The 24920-nt window shown below is 39.3% G+C and overlaps 1 protein-coding gene across 1 annotated transcript; it reads left to right on the top strand.

Moving 5' to 3' along the window:
- Positions 1-5487: 5487 nt before the first annotated feature.
- On the top strand, positions 5488-23679 carry DCTN4 (dynactin subunit 4). Its single transcript, XM_054978273.1, has 13 exons — positions 5488-5814; positions 8343-8413; positions 9171-9349; positions 10341-10384; positions 13105-13212; positions 15007-15080; positions 16214-16326; positions 16448-16557; positions 17303-17376; positions 18109-18163; positions 19253-19360; positions 19625-19722; positions 21495-23679. Exons 1-13 carry the CDS (start codon positions 5680-5682, stop codon positions 21706-21708), a joined length of 1383 nt encoding a protein of 460 aa, XP_054834248.1. The 5' UTR covers positions 5488-5679; the 3' UTR covers positions 21709-23679.
- Positions 23680-24920: the final 1241 nt, after the last annotated feature.

Raw genomic sequence — 24920 nt, 5'->3', positions numbered from 1 at the left:
TAGGTGAGAATATTAATACATACAACTTTCAAATAACATCTCAGTATCATTTCCCCCCCACCCTTTCCCTCCCCCCTTTTTTCAGGACTTCCAACAGCTTTCCAACCCTATATCTTAATATATTCCTAATCTATCCCCTTTTTCTGTAACTCATTATATCATGTTTACATTGTTTTGTTAAACTAGCAAGAACCCACATTTTAAAAGTCCAGAACTTGTCATATTAAAAATAAAATAAACCCATTAAAAGTACAGCTAGAAATGGCCCTTTGTTTACTTTCACCTTAATTTCCTTTGACATCCTCTCCTTTTCTGTTACCATTTCCTAAGAACTTCCTTCCCTTGAATTATTCCCTGATGTTGCTTTTTATGCGTCCACTTTACATCTTTGTGCTGTGCTGTATGGTCTCTTTATTGCAAGAACTGCTTGTACTCTATAATACTTTATTTGAAAATTCAAAACAATCATACTAGAAAATATCATAAAACAATCAACCTCCATAACAGTGCCACCCTAAGAATGTCTACTTATAATCTTACAATAGGGCTTAGTTCCAAGAAAGTGTTATTAGGATAACACTGATACAACAAATAAAACAGCATAAAGTCTTCTAAGGAACTCAAGTGCTGACAAAAAGTAAATGTTTTACTGTGCTTCTAGAAGGATGACAGGGCATCACATTAGTGTTATATATGGAAAGATCTTCTGACGTTCTTGTGCTTTTACAGAAAAGGCCATGGGCCTTAAACTATCTTGCCTTTACACAAGTTGGTACTTTCAGCTGGAGCTAAAATCTTCAGGGAGAGTTCATATGGGAAGACATGTTCCGTTAGATAATCATACCATTTAGCCATCTTGAACTGATGAGCTTTGTTAAAATGTTGTCAGTGTGAGTTGCATGTATTGTTATTCTTCAGGATTCAGTTTCCATCGCTGCCCCTCTAGAAATTACATTTCAGAGTGTTATGTATTTTATCACTAAAGCAAATGCACATGTATGAACACTAAGGTATCATGCAGTACAGCCTGCCATTTCATGTGCTACAATAACTGAAGTACATTCTGAATTGTGATAGTCTACTATTGCAATTGACAAAGTAGAGCCTTCAGCAATGCACAACAGAGGGGTTTTCTTGATTTCATTTGTAATATTAGTAACATGTAATGTGAGTATGCAGACTTGTACTTGTTAACAGCTGAGTGGCAGCATTCTGCACTAGAGTTTCCAGATTGCGGGCAACCCACATAAAGAACATTATGATGATCTAATTGTTAAGGGGAAAATTCTGTTGGCTATATATATATATATATATTACTGACCCATGGGGGGACATCGCATCACGACGTTTTCTTGGCAGGCTTTTTACAGGGTGGTTTGCCATTGCCTTCCCCAGTCATCTACACTTTACCCCTAGGAAACTGGGTACTCATTTTACCGACCTTGGAAGGATGGAAGGCTGAGTCAACCTTGAGCCGGCCATCTGAACCCAGCTTCCGCCAGAATCGAACTCAGGTCGTGAGCAGATTTTGGGCTGCAGTACTGCAGCTTACCACTCTGCGCCATATAAATTCAATCATACTTTGGTTCTGCTGAAAGTCATGCTGGGATGAGACTTGGCTGCCTCTCTCTCTCTCTCTCTCTCTCTCTCGTTTCTCTCTTTACCGACATGTAATGACCTTGCGGAATTAGCAATTTAGCTACAGACATTGGGAGATGGGGATGTTCTGGAGCACCATGATTTACAACAGGATATGGCCTCGGGAGTGTCTAATTGTTGTGGCTTTGTTTCCCCAGCATTTCCTGCACTAATTTAGAAATCACACAATGACTGTAGCTAGGTCTGTATCTTCCATCAGTGGGTGTAGCTGGCACATTAGCTGAAGCTGGTAAAAGGCACTCAACGCCACTACTTGGAACTTCAGCAACAATTCTGGGCTCCCCAAGATATGAAGCTGCCCTTTTAAGAAGAATGTGACTTCATCTTGTACAACAGTCATTTCCATAGCCAGCTGATACGGTAACACATGCACAGCCATCTATTTTTACATATGTAAACATGGTGAGATCCCCACTGTCATTCACAGTGAAATGCCTTGTAGCATCTTAAAGACTAACTGATGCACTGTAATATAAGTTTTCATAGAGAAGTACCTACTTTATCATTTTCTTTTGCCTTCAGCCATTATCTATCACAATTTCCTGTTTCATGACATATTAGACTACACATGGCTTTCTTACATGGAAATGATATTTATATAGGAAATTGCTTTGTGCAAAGCAGCTCTATGATCTAATCATAGGATTTTGCTTAGGCCAATTTTCAGCCACAGAATCAGTTTTTAATGTCAAGACTTAATCCCGCAACACATGACAGAATAATAATTTTTGCAATTAACTTCTCTCTCTCTATGATTCTATGTCAGACATTTGAGTACCAAAATAACAAAGATTGCCTCTTATTGGTACTAAAACCAATCATAAGCTAGCAAAACCACATTCTTCTTTTTTAAGAAACCAGGTTTTAAGAAGTCCATTACAAGTGCATCACAACTATATAAGCTGCCAGACAGAAACAGTTTTCTTTAACGAAATTATTCCTGATTTTCAGGGTGTGTGGAATTTCAATAGAAGCAATTAGATTGGGATTTTGAGGAGAATGAGGTAATTGTCATGAACTACCACAATAGGGACATTCTGGACAAAAGTTAAATACTGAACACGTTGAATCCCTCTGTTACCTGAAATATTATACTAAGTCATCACTGAGGAGAATGCAAAGGAATGGTCTGTCTGCTGAGAAAATGGAGTTAATTTTTGGAAGAATATTTCACAACTGCATTTTATAAAGCTAAGGAAGAGGCATATATTCTTGGATGTTTTCAGCTATCTTTATAAAAAGAAAAAATAAAACAAGTCATTTTCATACAATTTACTAATTTTCAGCTACAAGAGTGTTACAGTACTAAGCAAGAATAAATACCAAAGAGGAAGCAGATTTGCCAGGGATTATGCCGAATTAGGAATAAATCAATAGTTATGTATTGTGATAACTCATTTGTTCAGGTTCACAGAGAAGAATCATTTCACATTTTACAGCTTTGTTTGTTTTATGGTTGCAAGTTTTGTTGGAATAACCATTGCAATAAATTCAATAAACCTTTTAAAAAGATAACTCTCACCCCTACAAACCCTATCATACAGCTAAAGTTACTGGTAGTGTTTCTAAGGAAAGTGGATTGTTGCATAGTTAAAATGCTACTATCTCTGCTTCTAGAAGAAAATATGGGATAAAGAAAAATGAGTAAGAACAATGATCTTTTTTCAGTTTATCAATATTTGGATTTGCAGGCCAGCATGGGCTAAGATGTCCTTTCAGCATACATAACAGAAGTGGATGCACCATTTTATTGGATGTGATCTTTTAGTGCTTCTGAACCCCTCAATAGAAGTCATTTGAAAAATTCTCTTAATTACTTTGTCTCATTTGCCAAGTATCAACCTAAAGAGTACATCTGTCTCTTTAGCAGCTCTGCAGTGGCAATATTCAGGATAGCTGCAGCTTCTTCCATCCCATTCCACCCCTGGCTCATTCATTGAATAAAATAGGATTCTGCTTCCTGCAGAAAATGGAAGTAGAAGGTAGGGAGAGGGATGAAAAAACTGCAGTTGTAGCATCATTTATGGCTGCAAAACTCTTACACAAATACGTTTTTTTCTCCATAGGAGAATGTCACTTGTAATTGCAGAGGTATGGATCTGAATTTATATTAATTTGCCATATATTTATATTTAATGTTAAAGGCTTATGACCTAAAGACTTCATTCTAACCTATAAACCATGAGTTCCTCCTAGTCTTGCTTGCCAAGAGGTATGCCGGAACTTTCTGTCACACCCACACAAGGTCTATTGTCCATCATAATTAAAGTTTAAGTAGGAGATAAAGTTTGTTACAAGAAATAATCTTCTTGGTTTCAGGAACACTATTAGAGTAGAGATGGTGAAATTATTGGTTGAGAAATGGAGACATTGCCTGGGAAACAGCTGAACTTAGATGGTGCTTCTGATATTAGAGCTGTGAGGAAAGACGTTTTTCTTAACTTCTGAACCATGTTAAGTTTGAATGATTTTGTCAACATGGAATGTGTACATTTCTTGCTCAAGCATAAGCTAATCAATCAAGACTATTTGCTAATCATTGTTCTGAGCTGACTGTGGCTTCCTGCATGCTCACGTATGCGTTATGTAGCCTTAAAGCTATTTTGTGTGATATGAATGTAAAATCATACCAAAAAAATGGAAGAGTGTGCATTATCTTCTCCTCAACACAATCCTCTGAATTATCACAATGGCCAACACTATCATTAGGAGTCAGTTCAGATTACTAGCAGGTTCATGGTGACCACTGGAAACTGCCAGACCATGATCAGCCAGGTGGCTCTAGCAGCTACCAGTTTTTATACAGCAGTTTTTATACAGAAGTATAAGCCTGCATTTGAGTGCTGATGTAGATGTGAATTAGTTTCAAACATATTGTTTTTTAAATTAATCAAATGAATGAAGGTTGTTGTGGGTTTTCCGGGCTGTATTGCCGTGGTCTTGGCATTGTAGTTCCTGACGTTTTGCCAGCAGCTGTGGCTGGCATCTTCAGAGGTGTAGCACCAAAAGACAGAGATCTCTCAGTGTCAAGGTGACACTGAGGCGACACTGAGAGATCTCTGTCTTTTGGTGCTACATCTCTGAAGATGCCAGCCACAGCTGCTGGCGAAACGTCAGGAACTACAATGCCAAGACCACGGCAATACAGCCTGGAAAACCCACAACAACCATCGTTCTCCGGCCGTGAAAGCCTTCGACAATACATCGAATGAAGTTATCCTTTGAGTGGTTACATGTGTTAGAAAAGATCACGGGGGACTTGGGTTTAATTCCCTGCTCCACCATAAAGGTCCCTGGATCACCCTGGGCCAGTGATCTCTCCCAGCCCAGTTTAATTCACAGGGATGTTGTAAAGACAAAGTGTGGGGAAAAGAGCTCCGTACACTGCCTGAGTTCCTCGGAAGAAGAGCACGTTAAAACGTACAGAGAGTTAAAAGCAACTGTTTAGTGGCTTCTTTTTATTTGGTTGGAAAACAGTACTTTGTGAGATATGTGAATGAAAAAGTGCTTGCGGGGAGGGCGGAATATAAATACGATAAAATAAAAATAATAAAAATAAAATAAAAACATTCTACTTGCATTCTGAATATAACAAAGCAAGATTTTTTACAGATGATTATAGAAAATATAAATCCTGTTCAGTGCAACAAAAAACATGGATGATTAAGATTTATCTTCGGTTGCAAAGTTACAAAACCAGGATTTTTGAAAATTCGACATAAAATAAGAAAATTGAATTGCCACAGTGCTGTCCAGCTATCAGTTACTCACAAACACAAACTCTCAATACTGTATATTTGTTAAATTAGACACAGCCACGATTTTAAAATTATTGTTGTTATTAATTTCCTTCACTGATATCCTTTCCTCTACGCGGCGAATTATTTGTTCAGGCACCGGAAACCGCCAGATGACCACGTGGGTGCACCCCTGAGGCCTGCGCTTCCTGGTCACGTGCCGGAAGTTAGTGCTCGGGTGCGGTGAGTGAGTGGAGAGGCTGGCTGGTACTCGTTTTCCAAAATGGCTTCGCTGCTACAATCCGAGCGGGTCTCCTACTTAGTCCGCGGCGAGAAAGAGATTCGCTCGCCTCTCTCGCAGCTCTATTTCTGCCGTTACTGCAGCGAACTTCGCTCCCTTGAATGCGTCTCTCATGAGGTAAGCTGGGCTGTAAGGGTGGGTGGAGAGAAGACCAGGGTACACGCCCCGAGTGTCCATTGGCCTTTCCCTTTGTCATTTGGTCTTCCTTTTCATCTAATTGGCTAGTTTCCTGCTGGCCGGTGTGGCTCAGATCGGTTCATAACTTTGTCTGATTGGTCCCTGGAGGTGATTCTTGAGACTGGCTTCTTGAGTGGGGCGCTTCCTTTTTGTCAAGTGTGATTTCTTATTTGATTGGACAACATCGAAAAGGGCCGGGTTATCCTGGTAAAAGAGGGGTGGATGAGGAAAGGCCTTACTTTCTAATTTCTGACAGATAATTGAGGAATCTTTTCCCTACACAGCTTCTGTATTTTGATATACCAGTAAAATCTACTTCCATGTAATTTTCTTCTCAGTCTTCCAGTGATTTCCTATATCCTGAGGGCCCTGGTAGTTTGCTCCTTGCTTGTAAAGCAGTACCACCTACGTCCATACTCAGAATTATCAATTCCTTTTGTAAATCGAGTGGGGGGGGGTTCTTACCTTATCCGTATTTATATATTTATCTGCAATCTATTCTCCTTTCATTTATACAGTATATTGAACATTGTAATACTTTTCATCTTGTAGCAATTGCGTAACAGCCCTATTTCTCAGATGAGATTGTAGTATATCCAATGCCGCCAAAGAAATTATAGCCCAGAAAATGTTTAAACCTGACTAGAAATACTTTGTCTACGAATCAGTTGTTTCCTGTTTTTTCTTTAACTGATTGTTCCAGTTGCCTTTTATTTGTAGCACAGTCACAGGTAAAGTTAAACTATTTTCTGATAGTTGGGTTGTCTCTAGTCCATTTAGATACAAGTGTTTTTGCTGTATGAATTTCCTGATGGCAGCAAATTACTTACTGTCAATTACTTTTTTAAAGCTAAGAATATTTTTCACCTGGAATTCCTAGACACATTTCATAATTATTAGCCATTATTGTTACTGTAGCTAATCTAAACATTTATTCTAATGGCAAGAGTCTATTATATGCGGAATTTAACTAAGGTAACTTATGTTAAGTGAATAGCATGTTATGATTAGAAGACACAAGTTCTTTTTATTTCCTATCTGTAATTAGTCTTGATTGTCCACCTAAGATACTAGGTTCAAATTTTGAACCATCTCACGGATGTGTACAGGAACTAGCTGTCATGCTAAGCTGGCATTTGTGGAATTGGTCTAATTGTTACCTACCTAACATTTAGTGTTATTTTAAGGGTTCTGTTGTGCTGCCCACTTAAGAAGTGTCATTTAAACAACAGACACCGCAAAGAGAAAGCAAGTTGTATATGAACTGCAGTTTCTTAAGCTCTGTTCTGTGAAGTGTGTTCAAGCCTTGGCTGCATCAAGCACTTCCCAGAGAGAATGATAATTCACAACGGTGTGCACAGCAAGGAGAGTAAAATTAGTTATTCATTTGCTCCTTCCAGAGATATAGAGGTTTACCATTGACTGAACAATCTAAAACTCACCTTGAATACCAGTGAGAAAAGTAGGCTATACATGAAGCTGCTCATAATAATAATAGTATATATGAAATCTTGATATGCAAAATAATAACAACACCATTCGATTTCCCTTCAGGATGACTTAACACCCACTCAGAGGTTTACAAAGTATGTCATTATTGATGGTTGTTGGGGGTTTTCCGGGCTGTATTGCCGTGGTCTTGGCATTGTAGTTCCTGACGTTTCGCCAGCAGCTGTGGCTGGCATCTTCAGAGGTGTAGCACCAAAAGACAGAGATCTCTCACCGTGGCCAAGACCACGGCAATACAGCCCGGAAAACCCACAACAACCATCGTTCTCCGGCCGTGAAAGCCTTCGACAATATGTCATTATTAATGAGAATTATTAATGAGAATGGAACTCTTTCTCTCTACAAACAATTTATAACAAAATGTTTGTGATTTTTGAGAATGTCTTTTTATATTGGCATACTAATCATGGGCAGTCTAATGTTTCAGCAAGGTTTGTCTGATGGAGCTCAATTTCTTTAGAAAAGTAACATCACCTTTTGTGGAGTAGCTATGTATGTGCACACAAGATTCACTTCCCCACTCGTTACTCTGTTAGACTCAAAATTAACCCCCCTACACCAAAAGCTGTTCCCCACACCTTGAGGCTCTAGATATGCTTACATGGGTTAATATGCATCTGGAAACCCATGGAGGGGGTATCTTGATGGGTATGATTTTGAGCAGAAAATGACCAGCAGAGAAGACTCCTCATCTCCAGGCCCAAAGATCAAACCCCTCAATAAAAGCCTGCATTAAAAAAAAGTTTTGATATGGCATCTAAAGGAAAGGAGCAAGCAAAATACATTCTTTAATTTGCTATATAACATTCATTAGATGATTGGCTTACCCCTTCACTAATGCTGAGTTTTATAATACACATTTTGTGTTTGTTAAATAAGATACTGACTTATATGAGATGGTGTTCATAACTGTCCCTGTATAGTGATGAGGACTATAGAAACCTTTCTGTATTCTCTAGGTGGATTCTCACTATTGTCCCAGTTGTCTGGAAAATATGCCATCAGCTGAAGCCAAACTGAAGAAAAACAGGTAAGAGTAAATGCTGCTCACTCAGTTTCTCAAATCTTAGATACATGTGTACTCAGCTTTGCTACATATTTATTTATATTTGTAAGAATCTAAAACATTTTAAAACAATTGCTGTTGTGTGTATTCTGTTTAAAATGTGATCTCATTGGGATGAGAATATGCCTCTGAATTTAACATTAGAGAGCTAGCATAGTGTAGTGGATAGAGTTTCAGATTAGGAACTCAAATCTGGACATTGCTGTGGAAGCTCATTGGGTGACTGGGCTAATTGCACACTTTCATTCTAACCTACTTCTTAGGGTTGTTGTGAAGATAAAATGGAGTAGAGGAGAATGATGTAAGCTACTTTGTGTCCCCATCGAGGAGAAAGGCGAGTTATAAATGAAGTAAATAAAGTATATCCAATTTACATTCTGTGTGCTTATTGCAAGCTGCTGACTGCTTTGGATGAATGCTACACTTTGGTGTGTGTTGTGATAAGTTTTCATCAAATACATCAGAAATATGAAAAGCACCCTGTAGAATAGTTTATTTTACATGCATCTAATGAAATGTGTGCTGGTATATGAAAGTTTGCACCCCATAACGTTTGATAGTTTTGGGATTCCCAAAGATTTTTTTTCCTCGGATGAATCCTTTGGGAGTAATTCATTTTTCTAAAGTTCTCAGAAGCAGTGTCTGAATCATCAACTGAAAATGGGGAATTTAAGGCACAACCTTGATGGTGCAGAATTTCAAGCTGATACCTCTTTTTTAGGTGTGCTAACTGTTTTGACTGCCCGTGCTGCATGCACACTCTTTCTACCCGAGCAACAAGCATCCCTGCTCCTCTGCCTGATGATCCAGCTAAAACTACAATGAAGAAAGCTTATTATCTGGCCTGTGGCTTTTGCCGCTGGACATCCAGAGATGTCGGCATGGCAGATAAATCAGTTGGTGAGTGATATAGTTTGAAAAAATGTGTTAGAAGAACATTTGGGGGGGGTGAAAACTGTTCCATGGAGCGTTGCTCACATATCTGAAATTAGATCTTGGAGTTTTATTATGATAGTAGGAAACTAGAAAATATGAAAGACAGGTGGGGAGCTCTAAGAATTTCATTAGGACTAACAATCCACTTAGCAGCAAATAAGGGTTATTTCTTTGCCACCCAAAGATTTGATGGTGGTAGGGAGGAATTGGACTCTGCAGACATGAATCAGTTATCTCTTTTGTTAGCTACTAAAAAAAGTCCTGTTGCCAGTAATGCCAGGGAATTGGTACAGGAGAGGACCCCAGTTCTGGGAACTTTTGGAATGCTAGAATGGCTTTTCTGGAGTCTTTCCATCTGGTGTTGGCTAGATGAAAATGACCTATGAACCAGTACATTTAAACGTCTACTTCTCAAGATTAGCACTTGTCTACTATCCTCTGCTGTTGGGCTATTCTCTGATAGCTTGGAGGAAGTAGGCCTGCAGATCCTTACTGGGAAAGGTATGGTCTTGCCCCCAGGGATAAGAGATGTTTATTGTGCATCACTCACGAGTACCAAAAACTCATTGTGTACCAAACTGAGCATGTGCCTTGTAGCATGCATGCACTCTTTCAAGTTAGATTGCTACTGAAAATAAACTGGATCTTCTTGGGGCATTTCATATGCTCCAGGGAACCAGGCGTATAGCGGCTTGCAAGTCTGGGCTGGAGTTTACTGTACTCTGTTGGGATACAGAGTATGATCAGTCAGTTCCTCACATGCAGAACTCTGTGTCCACAAAGGAACCTTTCAAAACTTTGTATTTTTTCTAGTGTCTTTTAAAACCAATGTAAAATAGCAATAGCATTATTCCCTGGTAATGTGAGAGGGACAGTCAGGTTTGATCTATTTTAGTTGCCCAGTGCATCAGCTATGAGACTTCTCCCCTTTTGATTTTTTTTTATTATACTGCAGCCAGTGGAGGTTGGCAGGAGCCAGAGAATCCTCATACTCAGAAGGTAAGAAAAGGAAATGCATATGCTTTGATAGTGTGTCCTGAGAGAGAATTCCTAGTGGGTAGAGTTTTGTTTATTATCTCACTGAGGAGAAAAAAATGAACATACTGCTGAGTTTTGTATAATTGGGGCTTATACTAGGCATGACCTTCTGCCAAGTTGATACAACATTCGGCCTGGATATGAAGGTATCACACAAGAGGAACGAAGTAGCAGAGAGGTTTTCCAACAACAGTTACCCTTTAAGGTTCTGGATTTGATCCAGACTGATGTTCCCAGGAATACAACAATTTCCATCAACATTGGTGTGATTTTTGTTCCCCACCCCTTTCTGCAACAGCAAAAAATGCTCTGAGTGAACTCAGAGAACAAGTTTTTTTTTAGAGGGGGAGAGAGATGAGACAACATCTTGCCACTCTACTGGTGGCAAGATGTTGTCCACTACCTAGATCGGAGTCTCTTTCAACCTCCACTGCACTTCACTGTCTGTAGCCTTTTGAACACAGATGTGGCCAGTGTTCACATACATTATGCGAGTAGTTCTTTGAGCCAGATGCATTCTGTTATTTGCTATGCTGTATGCTGATAGTGGTTGAGATGCAGAATGCCACTGCATTCTGAAATGATGTAACTCAAACTTCATTTTAAATTGTTTTGCTCACTGGCTAATGCCCAGAAAGAAGAGCTCAGGCATGCAGCATTACAGATGAACATAGTACTAGTAGAACAGCTTGGTCAGTTACTAGTGAGGCTGGGCATTTTTTTCAGGACTACACAGTTACTAGTTAGGCACCAAACAGAGAAATTAAACTTCAAGTCACAATACTTTAGAGGATAAATTTATTCCAGCTGTTCTCATTCTGCCCCTTCCTCGGCTTTATGATTGTGAGTTGTGGCCTTGACTACTGTTGTCATTGTAATCATGAAAGAACAAAAACTCAGCTCTGTGGTCAGCACTGAGAGCCATCTATCATCTGACTACAGCAGAGATGGTGATCTTCTTTCTCTGCAGTCTCGCCACATATTTCTGGAGTCCAGAACCATCTTGTGAATCTTTTGAACCTATAAGTTCTTGTTGGTGTCTTGGAATAATTCCCCCTTAAATAATATTGAATTAGTGCCATATCCTTTGCTGGCTGAAAAAGAATGATTAATTGACCACACATAGATCAAATAACCAATTTTTAAAATTTGCATGTTATTAAAGTGTAACTCCTCACAAAAATTTTCAATCCAAATATACAGAAAAAGAATGATAGAAAATATCCTAAAGCAATGGATTGTACTTTTCAGACACTGTTTGTCTTGCATAATTCAGTTTCTGAATTTAGAATAAGTCTTAGGACACTTTGAAAGTCGTTTTTTAATAGTAAAGAAATACTTGCAAGTTTTGAATAGTAATGAAGACCAGCAGTGTGTTCCATAAGACTCCAGAATCCATTCTCTCTTAGAAACTTTAGAGATCCCCATTCCAGATCATATTGAGGCTCCTCCTCCTCTATAGGAAATACAGTGCATTATACATAGTTTGTGCACCAAGAGGGTACATGCATGTAAATAGTAAAACCAGCAATGTGTTGTTTTGTCTTTGCTTTGCACCCCCTGATTCTGGCAATTGGAAAAAAGCATAAAATAATCAGGCTAGTAAAATTCTGTTAGGGAAGCAAACCATAGACCTGCAATGACTATTAGCATTTCTTGGTGTTTTCTTCTGATATTGTGCCCCTGATATTGGCAGTCATAGCACACTGCCAGAAGTAGGGCTTAGGTTCTATAAGCTGCAAGGCAGAGGGTGTTTGCTCCTAGATGAGGCGTGTGTGACTTGGACTCATGTACAGCTGTGGAGGAAGGGATCTTTACACCTGTTATTGCCATCCAATGAAACCAGGATGCAATAAAAAGGAAGAAACCATGATGCAGAAGAAGGTTAGCTGAATAAAGATAAGCTGCTATTTTCTGCAGCATTAAAGAAAATACAGACAGTTGACAATGTTTGGTCAGTTGGCCTGTGTCCTCATACATATTATCAGGCATCAAGAAAGAGAAGGGGAAAGCTTGAGAGAGCATCACAAAATAGCCAACAGTAGTGTCTACTAAAAGAAAATTGATGGTATGAACGAAAATGATGAAATGGTGGCTTGTATTCAATCATCCGTGCACAAAAGTCACATGGAGGTTTCCTTTATTTTCATAGTCCCTGCAAAGTCATTCCTGTAGTCATGAGATCTGTGTGGAGGAACAGCTGTGCGTTTTGATGGTCTGGAGGTGCAAAGGGTGAAATGGATTCCATCTCAGCAGAGCTGTGCTTGTGGAAGAAGAGAGAGGAGCAATTTCATGTCTGTCCTTTCTCCCTCCAGGAGACCCCCCCCCCAAGCTGTTCCTCTGCATGGGTCCTGTAACCCTGAGAATGACCTTTCTGGAGGTTGGAAGGGGCTGCAAGAACAGAGGGAGAAATGTATTATGTGCACAGAATGGTAGCATACACACAGTTTGTGAGTGTAATGGCAAATGTTCAGCATTTTTAAAAAAAGTGATAATGAACAAAATGTGGGACAGTGGCCAGGAACAGAAAAGTGACGTTTTCCTTATGCTCAGTTGTGAGAGGGCTTGTAGCACTATAATAATCAGTGGAAAACAAGTATGAATGAAGTAAAATCCCTGTTTTGTTATGAACACCTTTTCTTCCATTCCATTGTTTTAACATAACATTGTTTCCTGTACAGATCAATAAATTGGTTGAATATTATCAACAACTGGCTCAGAAGGAAAAGATGGAAAGAGATCGTAAAAAGCTGGTTCGACGTCGGCCCTACATGCCGCTTGCATTTTCAGTAAGCTAAACAAGAGTACCATATTCTAGAGCCTCCAGGGTGAAAATCAGACCATGGCTTTTTAAATGGCAGAATTATTGTTTTAGTAGAGAAATAACAGAAAAGGAGTCAGGCAAATTTAATAGACATTTGAGCTCAAGAGCTCACTGTTTTATCAGATCAGTAATCTTATGTGATGAAGCTTCAAATACTAACCAACAGAATGCTTTAAAAATTAAGGATACAGTTCACCGCTGAAATGCAAGCACCTGTAATTTGGGAATCCTTAAAGTAATTCTGCCTTTGTATGACATTATTGAGGAGACAATGAGTTAAAGCTTGGGTTTAAAACCATAGTTCTATAATCCTTTCTGGACTGCTAGCCCAAAGTCAGTACAGATATGTTATGTACTCGATATCATCAGCTTTAATTACATATTTCATTCGGATTTTTAGTGTCACATCCCATGTCAGTGCCAAGGGAGAGACTTAATTTTGCATAGCTTGATTATGTTTGCATATGCTTGCTTGCTTCTTGAATAACTGTATAACCAGCTTGCTCTGTGCATTTGCTTTTATCCTTATTGCTGCATTTTTCTTGTCTCCGTTGCTACCTGCTGCTATTTGGGGGGCTCTCCTCAGCAACACACTATACATGTAGTGGTAAGTTCCTTCAGTTTCTGATAGTGATAAAGCCTTTAAATCCACTTGCTCTCTATAGGTGTATTCTTTACCCTATCTAAATTTATAGACTTGAGTATGCCTACAATAGTACAGTTGAAATCCAATTGGAATGCAGCATTGTTGACTTGAATATAACACCTGGCCAGGTTGTGTGGTCTCACTTTTTGTCATATAAAGATACTATTACTCATCAGAGTATTGTGCTGGTTCAAGTCTCTGTTCATCTCAGTGTTATATGTACTTGGACCATTAACTTAAGTATAGTAAAATGAGAATTACAGACCTAACTTGCAGCAGATTATGAGGCTAAACAAGGAACATGCCTCAAGAACCTGTGGCCATTAAAACTCATGTAGTCATTGATAATGTAACTTGGGGATTGCTAGGCTTGGATCATCAGTGAGGTAAGCATTCTGCCACTACTTCAAATATAACAACTAATCTAATTGAGCACACCTCACTAGATGACAAGTAACTTGAGATAGGAAGATATGCTGTAAATATATAAGAGTCCAGTAGCACCTTTAAGACTAACCAATTTTATTGTAGCATAAGCTTTCGAGAATCAAGTTCTCTTCGTCAGATGCATGATACAGAGACTGGTCAAATACAGAAGAGGAGGGAGGAGAAGAGGAGGAGAGAGAAGAGGCAATTAGGGGGGGAGGGGGAGGGAGCAACAAAAACATTCCTTTGCTAGTATATATGCTAGTATATTCCTTTGCTAGTATATGTAAACATCTCCTTTTGGTGTGTGGATCAGTTGGCTTTTTGCCCTGTTAGTTTGTAGCAGCCAAACAGCTAACTCCTCTGTAAATATATATTTCATGATGTCCACTGTGTTTAATTGCAGTAGAAGGTATTTTGGAGCTCTTTAGTATGTGAGCAACCATGTTCTGAATGATCTAGATCAAACAGCTAATTAGTTTAGGAGTTAAACAAAAAGTGCTGCGTGGCATGCAACTTCCTACTGTCTGAGTCCCTGATTAATTTTACTAACCAAATTACCAATAAATGCTTTGAGCAGAGGGTTTTGCTTTTCTTTGCTTGATCTTTTTATAGAAAGGTATATTGAAAACTTTGAGGATTGGTTCATCAGGCCACAGGCTTGATTTGTTTTTTTTGTTTTGGTAGGACAAATATGGCCTTGGCACCAGGCTCCAGCGTCAGAGGCCCGGAGCACCAATCAGTGCTCTTGCTGGACTCTCGTGAGTATTAGGGTCTTGTATATGGTTAGTTGGGGTGAAAGGAGGATGTCATTTATAACAGGATGGTCACTTACAGTAAGTATAATTTGTCTCCAGGTTGCCAAGGCTGATTGCAGCTTTGTTTTTAGAAGAGTTTGGCCCCTTGAAATAAAAGAAAAAACTTTTGCACATGCCAGTAAGCACTGTGAGCTTTCAATACTCAAGCTAAAAGGCTGAGTTAGTACTCTTGTTTCTGAAGTTTGCAAACATCAGGGCTGCCTCAGTGCCTGAGAATCGTATAACTTTCTGAGTCAGCTCAATTATTTGTACTACTTTACTATTGAGGATTTAACAGTCCTGTTTACTTTTGCCCATGTACCCCGTGGTTGAATTGCATGGAATCTGGAAGGTTAAGTATTTGCAGTAATTTATCAGGTCTCTCGTTCATATGGATGTTTACTTGGAAATAAATCCAGGTGTATTCCCTGGGCCTTACTCCCACATGTGTATGTATAGGATTGTAGCCATGCTTGATTCTTTGCACCTTTACTTGAGTGTGAGCCCTACTGAAAACATTGAGACAGGGCCAAGCCACGTGTTCCACACAAATACATGTAACTATAACCTCAAGGTTCTATTTTTGTTTTAAAAGATGATTCATGATGGTGTGTTTGAGTGTGTGTGTGTGAGGGCCTCCCCCTCCCCTTGGATAGAAGGTATCTGCTAACTGCTAGCGTGTATATTCCACTGTAAGGGAAAAAGTTGTTTAGTACATTGATAGAATTAAAGCAATAAAATGTTTAAATGCCCCTCTCTTTACTGCTTTTCTGCTGTTGTGTGTGTGTTTTTTTTAACAACTCCATGTAGATGGAAAGGATAGTAAAAATATTCTGGGCTGGTATTTTGCAGAATTATTTGCCAAAGTTCTCCCAAAGAAAGTAGCACTATGTGAAATTCTTTTGGGGGGATGGTTCAAGTTTCAGTATTGACTTTATTTCAATGAAATGAATATTTAAAATGTCTAAAACAATACTAAAAGATGAATATAAAGGTTTCTGAATTATTATACAATATTTTAATTTTTCAATAATTTTTTATACAAACTCACAATATTAATCATACCTTTTTGCTCATTTGTTTTCTTTTTGCATCAGGCTGAAAGAGGGAGAGGACCAGAAAGAGATAAAAATTGAACCATCCCAGGCTGTGGAGGAAGTGGAACCTCTGCCTGAGGATTATTATACAAGACCAATCAATCTCACAGAAGGTGATAGTTTAGCATATTTCCTATGTTCTTATGCCCAAGCTGTTGAATTGATGTGGTGGTCACTTTTCATTGTGGCTCAAAACGGTTGACTAAGAATTTGAACTTTCTGTTCTGTGGACAGTGACAACCCTGCGGCAGCGTCTGCTGCAGCCAGACTTCCAACCCATCTGTGCTTCTCAGCTTTACCCACGTCATAAGCACCTGTTGATCAAACGCTCATTGCGGTGTAGGGTATGTAGCTGAAAATATGGATTCTTTTCTCCTTTGTTTAGAAAACAGAGTGGTTAGCATAAGTCTCCCAGTGGTTTTGATTACAAGTCGCTTATTTTGAGTTCTGAGCTATGTAATCTTGGGTAAAATGCCTCATTTCTTCATATTCCAGGGGAAGAGTTTTGATCCATTTCATGAGGTTTTTAAGCAGTGTGCACATTTCCAATGTGGAGTCCTAAATATTCTGAGCAGTATCAGCATTTAACAGTTATCATCAACAGAAGTAATTGCTATCTCATTTTTGGATAGGGTTGCCAACCTCCCAGGAGATCTCGCAGAATTACACCTGATCTCTACATGACAGAGATCAGTTTCCCTGGAGAAAATGGCTGACTTGGAGAGTGGACTCTATGGCAGTATACCCCATTGAAGTCTCCCCCCCCCCCCTCCCCCAGTTCCCAAACTCCACCCTCCTGAAGCTCTACCCCAAAATCTCCATGAATTTTGCAACCCAGACATGGCAACCCTATTTTGGGATAAAATCATAATAAGCTTGAAACCTGAAAAGAATTGCAGAGCCTTGACAACATCAGTGAGAGGTTATCTTTATGATGCACAGATATCTGAATTAAACTCTGAGCTGTCGCTATGTTACCATTTTCCATGGCTGAATGCAAGTGAGAGTAGCTGAGTGGTGACATTTATAGTTTTGACTGTTCTGTGATATTTTGACCACACAAACTTTTCTTACATCTTTCTTTTCTAGAAATGCGAACACAATTTGAGTAAGCCAGAGTTCAATCCTACATCCATCAAATTCAAAATCCAGCTAGTAGCGGTGTAAGTATTTTGGAAATGGGTGGAAGAAAGAATATAAATTTTAGGCCTTGTTTTCACTGGGTTCTACCACCTTAGACTGCAGCTGGAGACATAAATGATTGAAGGTTGGGCAAGAACTCTTTCCCATGCCATCTAATGTTCTTTGTGTAGGAATGTTATAGGAATGGAGAACCCCCAACACACACACAAACACCACTTGCAGTCTTCCCTGGGTAGCCGAGACAAAGACTTTTGGTGCTTTAGTGAGAACTAGGCTAAAGTGGGAAGCCCAGTTTAGCTACTTTAGCTTTAAAATGTAATGGTAAGCTGTTCAGTGAATTACTCCCCCTAGCTAAATATGGTGTGTATAGTACAATGTGCTTCTCTGAAAAGTAGATGAAGTTCTGCATATTTATTTAATCCCTTCTAAGACTGTGTGTGTATATATGCCTTCTTGCCTAATTTCAGATTCTGTTGTGAGTAATGCAGACTTGTTAACATTTTCTGGCATTGCTTATTTGCATTTGGTCTCTAAAAGTCCAACTGGAGGTCTTACCATATATTCTTTTTATTAAACTATGTTGTGTTTATAATAAATATTTTTGCCAGTTGTTACAACCTGCCACCTTTGGAGCACAATTTAAGCTGAAAGGTGTCATAGACATGTAAAAATAACACTGGAGTTCTAGCGCCAAGAAGCTCATTTTGCTTGCTTCTCTCCCCCACTCACTATCCTGCTTGTTTCTTTTGTAGCAACTACATCCCTGAAGTGAGAATCATGTCTATTCCCAATCTTCGCTACATGAAGGTTAGTTCTTATCTATGCTGGCAGCTGTCTTGCAGTAGAAATCTGAAAGCTTGAAAGGATGGGTGGGAGACTGACTTCCCTCTCTTTTTTCAATCATCATTTTTCCAGACCTCAACCTAATACATTGCTTTACTCAACTTTGCTCAATTTAAGACATCACATCAAACCATGGTTTACAGTACCCATAGTTTAGAATCCAGACAGTAGCCCAGTTTAGACGTCACACAAAGCCATGGCTTATTTTAACTGTGGTTGGCTTGTGAAACCATGACTCAGTTCACAGATTACTCAGTCCTAGTTTGCCTTGACAAATCTTAGTATCAGCATTTTATGTCTCTTACCTGTGCCTGCACATGCATTGCAGAACTAGGTTGAAGAAAATCTTCACTTTGTCACCAACTATTGGCAGGCATTACTATAAAGCTGCAAGTTCATGTCACCTTGTCAGTCATGCTGCATAGTTTCTGCTATTAAATTCTTTCTTTACATTGAGTCAGCAGACATCCTTATTAAACTGTGTACCTCATTCAAACATCTAAAGGTCCAACAGAAGACCTACTGCATGTGTGCACATATGCTCACACATCCCACAGACTAATTCTGCCATTGGAGCTTGCCTTGTATGTATAGGGCAACCAGGAAGATGGGGGAGGGGAGCGCACACTTCCGAGACTCTGATGGCAGTTTTTTGGAGGTTTTCACTCTGTCAGTATAAGCACACGGGTGGAAAGGTACACACACAAGCTGCCCTATAATGAACTGGGAGAGGTAAGGCTCCCTGGAAATGGCAGCTCTACTGGAGCTCATCTTCCACCTCAGTGGCAGTGAGGTATGTCTGGAATACCAGTCACCTTACAGACCTGTCCTGTCACTAGCTTTCTTAGGGCAATGAAATGCCTTGAGCTGTTAAATGATAGCTGCACCAAAGGCAGTTTCTGTGTTTAACATGTAAGGAAAAAACAGCATTTCTGGACTTTCAGGAGGAGGAGGTTTGCAACTGTGAGCTTGCAAACTGCAATGAGAGGTATTGAAAGGAGAGAGGTTTTGATTTGGAGAATTATTTTGTCTGCTATGTACATGTCTTCACAGGAGAGTCAAGTTCTTCTAACTCTAACTAACCCAGTGGAAAACCTTACCCATGTGACATTGAAAGAGTGTGAGGAAGGTGATCCTGATGACATCAATAGTACTGCTAAGGTATTACACCTTACTAATGCAAATGTTGGTAGACACTTGGAAGTTGGTGTTGGAAAATACACAAACTGTTTACTCTGTAACTGCCTATAAGATTTTCCTCTTGGAGAGATGATGTGCTTCCTGCCCCCCCCCCCCCCCAGCCCTAACCCTTCTATCCAGGCATCAACATTTTATGGCTGCCATAATGTGTGAGCAGCTTACATGTTAGTGACTGACAGTTTAATACCTGTCACATACTTGTGCTTTCTACAAACAATTTTTCAGGTGGTGGTTCCTTCTAAGGAGCTAATTTTGGCTGGCAAAGATGCAGCAGCAGAGTATGATGAGTTGGCAGAGCCTCAAGATTTTCAGGATGATCCTGAGTGAGTTTTTTTCCTTGTGTGTGTATGAGTAGCACTATGTCTTCTTAGATTCACTGTTGGTTGGCAGCATTGGTTTTTAGCAGCTGACCAGCACTGTACTTGGTTTCCTTTATTCTGTATTTCAGTTGTTTGAAAATGGTGCTTTGTCGTGCTGTCTGTTGGGTGGCACAGTTGGCTGTCCTAGAACTAATCTATGTGTATGCCAATCATATAGGTGGCACTAGAAAGAGCTACCAAATGGCTGTTTCTCAACATTTAAGGAACAGTTTGTTTACCACCACTTGTGCCTTTCTTGGCAAGTACAATCAACCACTAGGAATGTGGATGAATTCACCAGATGTGCAAAATTTACTGTGCAATGAGGGCAGAAGCAATTTGATTAAATTGTGCTCCAATAATAATTATTTCCAGGGCACTCCATACTGTAAGCATCTAATGTTATTTGGCCTCAAATATTTCCATGTATACTGTAGCAACTTTAATTACATTTACAAAGCAAATGTAACATGAATAGATAAATGAGGTTCAACAAAAATTCTGGCAAAACAGGACCTATCTTAAGAAATGTTGGTGTCATTATGAGGGATATCTTAGACTTGGACCTGGAAGAGTCAGGTTCAAATCTCAGCATAGTTGCGACCTCAGCATGTGGTCTTTGGGCAAGTTGTATCTCTGCTCAGTTCCCCATCTGTCTTGCTTTGTTCTGTGGCTTATAAGTGTGCTCATCTAGAAATTTTCTGCATAATGGTAGTTGTACTGATAATAGCACACAAGAAAGTTTTTGTGGAATAAGGAGATAAAGAGATATAAATATTAACGTCATCAGCTACTGAAACTATACAAATTAAAATGATGTTGAGCGTAGTCCAAAAATGTGGTTGGACATATTCTGGCATGGGGCTATTTGAAAGGGGAAGACTTGCTAAACTTTCATTATACATTGTGCAAACAAAAATTAGCAGTCATATGTAAGGCTATTAAACCCGTGAAAGGCACCTTTCTAAATCTCAGAGATAGGATAATAGCTGTAACATGTCAAAACTAATAGCAAGTTCACAAAAATCCAATTTTCAATTATTTTTATTTTATTTCATTTATACTCCACTTTTTCTCCCCAATGTGGATCCAAAATGGCTTGCATCATTCTTCTGCCCTACATTTTATCCTCATAAAAACCCTGTGAGGTAGGTTAGGCTGAGTGTTTTAGACTGGCTGAAGGTCACCCAGCGAACTGCCATGGCAGTGGGGATTCGAAACTGCATCTCCCAGATTCTACTCCAACCACTACAACACACTGGTTAGCAGGGCTCTGCTAAAACTATGATGCTATGTTGAATACTCCTTGTGAATGGAGATACTATATAAAGACCTGATGTAAATAATATGAAGTTCATTCTGTTATTCAGGAACTGCTTGTTAATATATCTGGCTGTGTGTGTCTGTTATGTGCCGTCAAGTCATTTCCAACCTATGGCAACCCTATGAAGGAATGACCTCCAAATCATCCTATCATTAATGGACTTGCTCAGATCCTGCAAACTGGAGGACGTGGCTTCTTTTATTGAGTCAAGGCATCTCATTTTAGGTCTTCCTCTTTTCCTAACATTACTGACTTTTCCAGAGAATCTTGTCTTCTCATGATGTGACCAAGTATGATAGCCTGGCTACAGTGGAGTAATTAGGCTATTATCAGAAATATCAAATAGCTTTTATTTTTAAAAGCAATTATATGGAAGATGTAGATATTCAATATTTCCCTTCCTATTTTGCAGCATCATAGCATTTCGGAAGGCTAATAAAGTTGGAATATTCATCAAGGTTATGCCACAGAAAGAAGAGGGAGAAGTTACTGTAAGTTTTAAGATGAAACACGAATTTAAAAATCTTGCCGCTCCAATCCGACCCACAGAGGAAAGTGATCAGAGCTGTGAGGTCATCTGGCTCACTCACCACGTAGAGCTCTGCCTGGGCCCTCTGCTTCCGTGAAGCCTGTTGATAATTGGATCCTAAAAGATGGCCACATGCTGCACCGTGTCACTGTTATAGAAGAATGTGTCCCAAATAAATGTTGATGGCACTGGTTCATGGAGCTTTCTTTGGATGAGAATGCACACCACAAATATCAGCCAAAAAATGTAGAAGAGAGAGAGCCATGCCTCTGTGTTCCTCTGCTTCCTTCTTTGCAATGCCCACTAAGATGGTTTTCTGATTACACCACATGCTTGGTCAACTTTACAACACAAAACTCAGTGTACAAACTTGTGGCCATCTATGTACTTGCATTATGCTTTGATGAAATCACATGAATAGCAAAAACCTTCACTAGCATTTTTTGTGTCGATTTCATAAGGCTAGCATTAGAGAATGCCAGGATCCCTTTTAGGTCCATTTGACATTACAAATTTATTTCAAGGCTGCAGTAGCATCTTGTAAAGCAGCTAGCAGCATGTAGCATCTTGTAAAGCAGCTTCCCATCCTGTTTTAAGTAGCACTGCCTTAGGAACCAAGTAGACATTCTGTGAAACATTATGTTGTCCTTTGCAGTATATTAAGGAAAGGTGATGATGAAAAAGGACACTTAATGCCTCCTCAATATTCTGCAGTTTGGGGACTTAATGTTTCTACCAGTCTTAAGTTGGGAGATGCAGGTTTAAATGAACCAGGTTATTGGGCAGTCCAGTAAATGAAAATGCTGCTGTGTTATTGAAGCAAGGGTGTTGCAAAGAGGCACTTGTGTTCTTGAAATTATTCCTTTAAGAATAGTATATCAGTCAAAGATATTCAAAACTTTTGATAGGCAAAATCACTTTTGGTATGTGCTTGAACCTAACACCTTTTCAGAAAACAGCAACTATCACCCACCATGCATTTTCCTTGTTTTGTACTTGAGACCATACCATTATAAGCATGGCTTTCTGAACAGCAAATTAAATGAATAAATGGTTATTATCTACATAATACCCAAGGTTGGCTCTATATTTTGATTGGTAACCCTAAATTCAGTATTGCAATGGTGAAACACACATGCACAAAATCTTTCAACACATGCGTGTCAGTCTTTTCTTTGTTAAGAGTGTTGGGAAGAAATGCATTGGAACCCAGTGGTTTGGATTTTTTCACCATACTGTTCTTGAAATAAGCAGCAGATGCAAGAATGAAACTTATGCAGCCTGCAGGAAATGGAAGAAGGAAAATCTCATGACTCTGTAAAACTTGGCAAGAGAAGTAAATTGCAATGTGACTTTGCAGTAGTGCAGACAGATGGAAGAACAGAATATAGCTATTTCAGTCTTGGATGAAAAATACCTGTAAGTACATAATTGGAGACACACTAGAAGTATGGTTGGAAAACAGTTTATTGTAGATTGCAAATTGTTCAAAGATGTATTTTAAAATGATCTGCATTTGTCTGGCAGCATTTGGATGAAGATTGCGCCTTATTTTCTAATTTGTGCAATGGGTGGTTTAAAAAAACAATGTTTATAGGGCTTGTGTAGACTATATAATGTAAAGCATGAGGTTAAGAAGTCTAGCCAGTGTTTATTCTTAAATGTGTAGTGTTAGTGTCTGCTGTCCTCAGTTTATAAACTAATTCGAAATAATCCCTGGTTTAACCTCTCCAAAACCAGTTCTTGGCTAAGTAATATTTTGCGAGTCAAACTGAAGATGTTGCTGTGCTGAAGTGATAACTTGTTAGTCCTGCTTGTAACATGTATAGGAAAATAGGACATACTGTGGAGACCTTAAGGCTGCCTCAAGAACTGTTGGATTATAACACCTTAGTCCAGTGATTTGTTTCTTTTTCTTGTTCAATCTTATAAAGCATAGGAATAAGTGTTAAAATGTATTCCACGCAATTCTACAGAAACATTTAACTGGTTCCTCATGAGAGGACACTGGAAGCACTCTGCCTTACTATTTAATGTTGTGAACTTTAAAATAAAGAAGCAGACAAAGCTTTTGTGTGTATTTTTCCTCATCCCAGTAGTGCTTAAGACACAATAATAATACAGTGCAACTTTATATCGCCTGAAGCCAGCTGGATGACCTTGGGTCAGTCACAGCTTCTAGCTCTCTCAGCCCCACCCACCTCACAGGGTGTTTTGTTGTGGGGATAATAATAACATACTTTGGTTGTTGTGGATTTCCCGGGCTGTATCGCCGTGGTCTTGGCATTGTAGTTCCTGACGTTTCGCCAGCAGCTGTGGCTGGCATCTTCAGAGGTGTAGCACCAAAAGACAGAGATCTCTCAGTGTCACCTCAGTGTCACCTTGACACTGAGAGATCTCTTGTCTTTTGGTGCTACACCTCTGAAGATGCCAGCCACAGCTGCTGGCGAAACGTCAGGAACTACAATGCCAAGACCATGGCAATACAGCCCGGAAAACCCACAACAACCATCGTTCTCCGGCCGTGAAAGCCTTCGACAATACATCAATAACATGCTTTGCAAACCGCTCTGAGTGGGTGTTAAGTCATCTTGAAGGACGGTATATAAAGCGAATGTTGTTATACCATCATCTGGCATTACAATCCTAAAACATCTGGACTAGCATATTCCTACAATGCCAACAAAATATCCATGGGGTTAATTTAAGAAGTTATGGAAGCTTTGGCCTAGGGAATGATGTGGAAACACTTGCAGCTGTAGCCTTGACTTGTACGTGAACAGGAGATACAGAAGTACTCTCAGCTTCAAGACGGGAATGTAAATATTCTTGAAAGCAAACAGCAATGACCAATTCTGTCATAGGGTAAGTTATCTCAAATGAAGCTGTATGAACTACAGGTGAAACTACAGCAGGAAGAAGTGGGATGAGAGTTCATGATTTCCGTGTTACTGTGAAGTCCCTTTTGAGACGGGCATGTCCTTTAAATGTCTCTGCTGCTTATGTCTTACAAACCACAACACATATATGCATTAGCTGTTTTGAGCCATGCAGCTGTGGCATGTGAATATGCAGTGTTTAGAGTGATTTGTAGAGGTATTTAGCCATCAGTACTTGACACCTATGTAGTGCTTTATAGGTGTTCAGATGCATCATATACATTACAGTCATTCAGCCTTGAGGGTAACCTGTTCTTTTACTATTGGAAATTAGACTGATGAAACGGTAGTTGTACCTGGGGCTTGTGAATTTCTTGGAGGGGAAAATGGAAACAAGGAATTAAGTGCTTGTATTTATTTACTTTATAAT

The sequence above is a fragment of the Eublepharis macularius genome, chromosome 4 (assembly GCF_028583425.1).
Source record: "Eublepharis macularius isolate TG4126 chromosome 4, MPM_Emac_v1.0, whole genome shotgun sequence".
Classification (NCBI taxonomy): Eukaryota; Metazoa; Chordata; class Lepidosauria; order Squamata; family Eublepharidae; genus Eublepharis; species Eublepharis macularius.
This window is presented reverse-complemented; position numbering and strand designations above follow the sequence as displayed.

What these genes read in the sequence shown, in the direction of transcription:
- DCTN4 (XM_054978273.1), top strand. Translation starts at nt 5,680, where the DNA reads ATGGCTTCGCTGCTACAATCCGAGCGGGTCTCCTACTTAGTCCGCGGC. An exon ending in GCCAAACTGAAGAAAAACAG is followed by an intron (nt 8,414 to 9,170) that starts GTAAGAGTAAAT and finishes CCTCTTTTTTAG; the next exon opens with GTGTGCTAACTGTTTTGACT. An exon ending in GATTTTCAGGATGATCCTGA is followed by an intron (nt 19,723 to 21,494) that starts GTGAGTTTTTTT and finishes CCTATTTTGCAG; the next exon opens with CATCATAGCATTTCGGAAGG.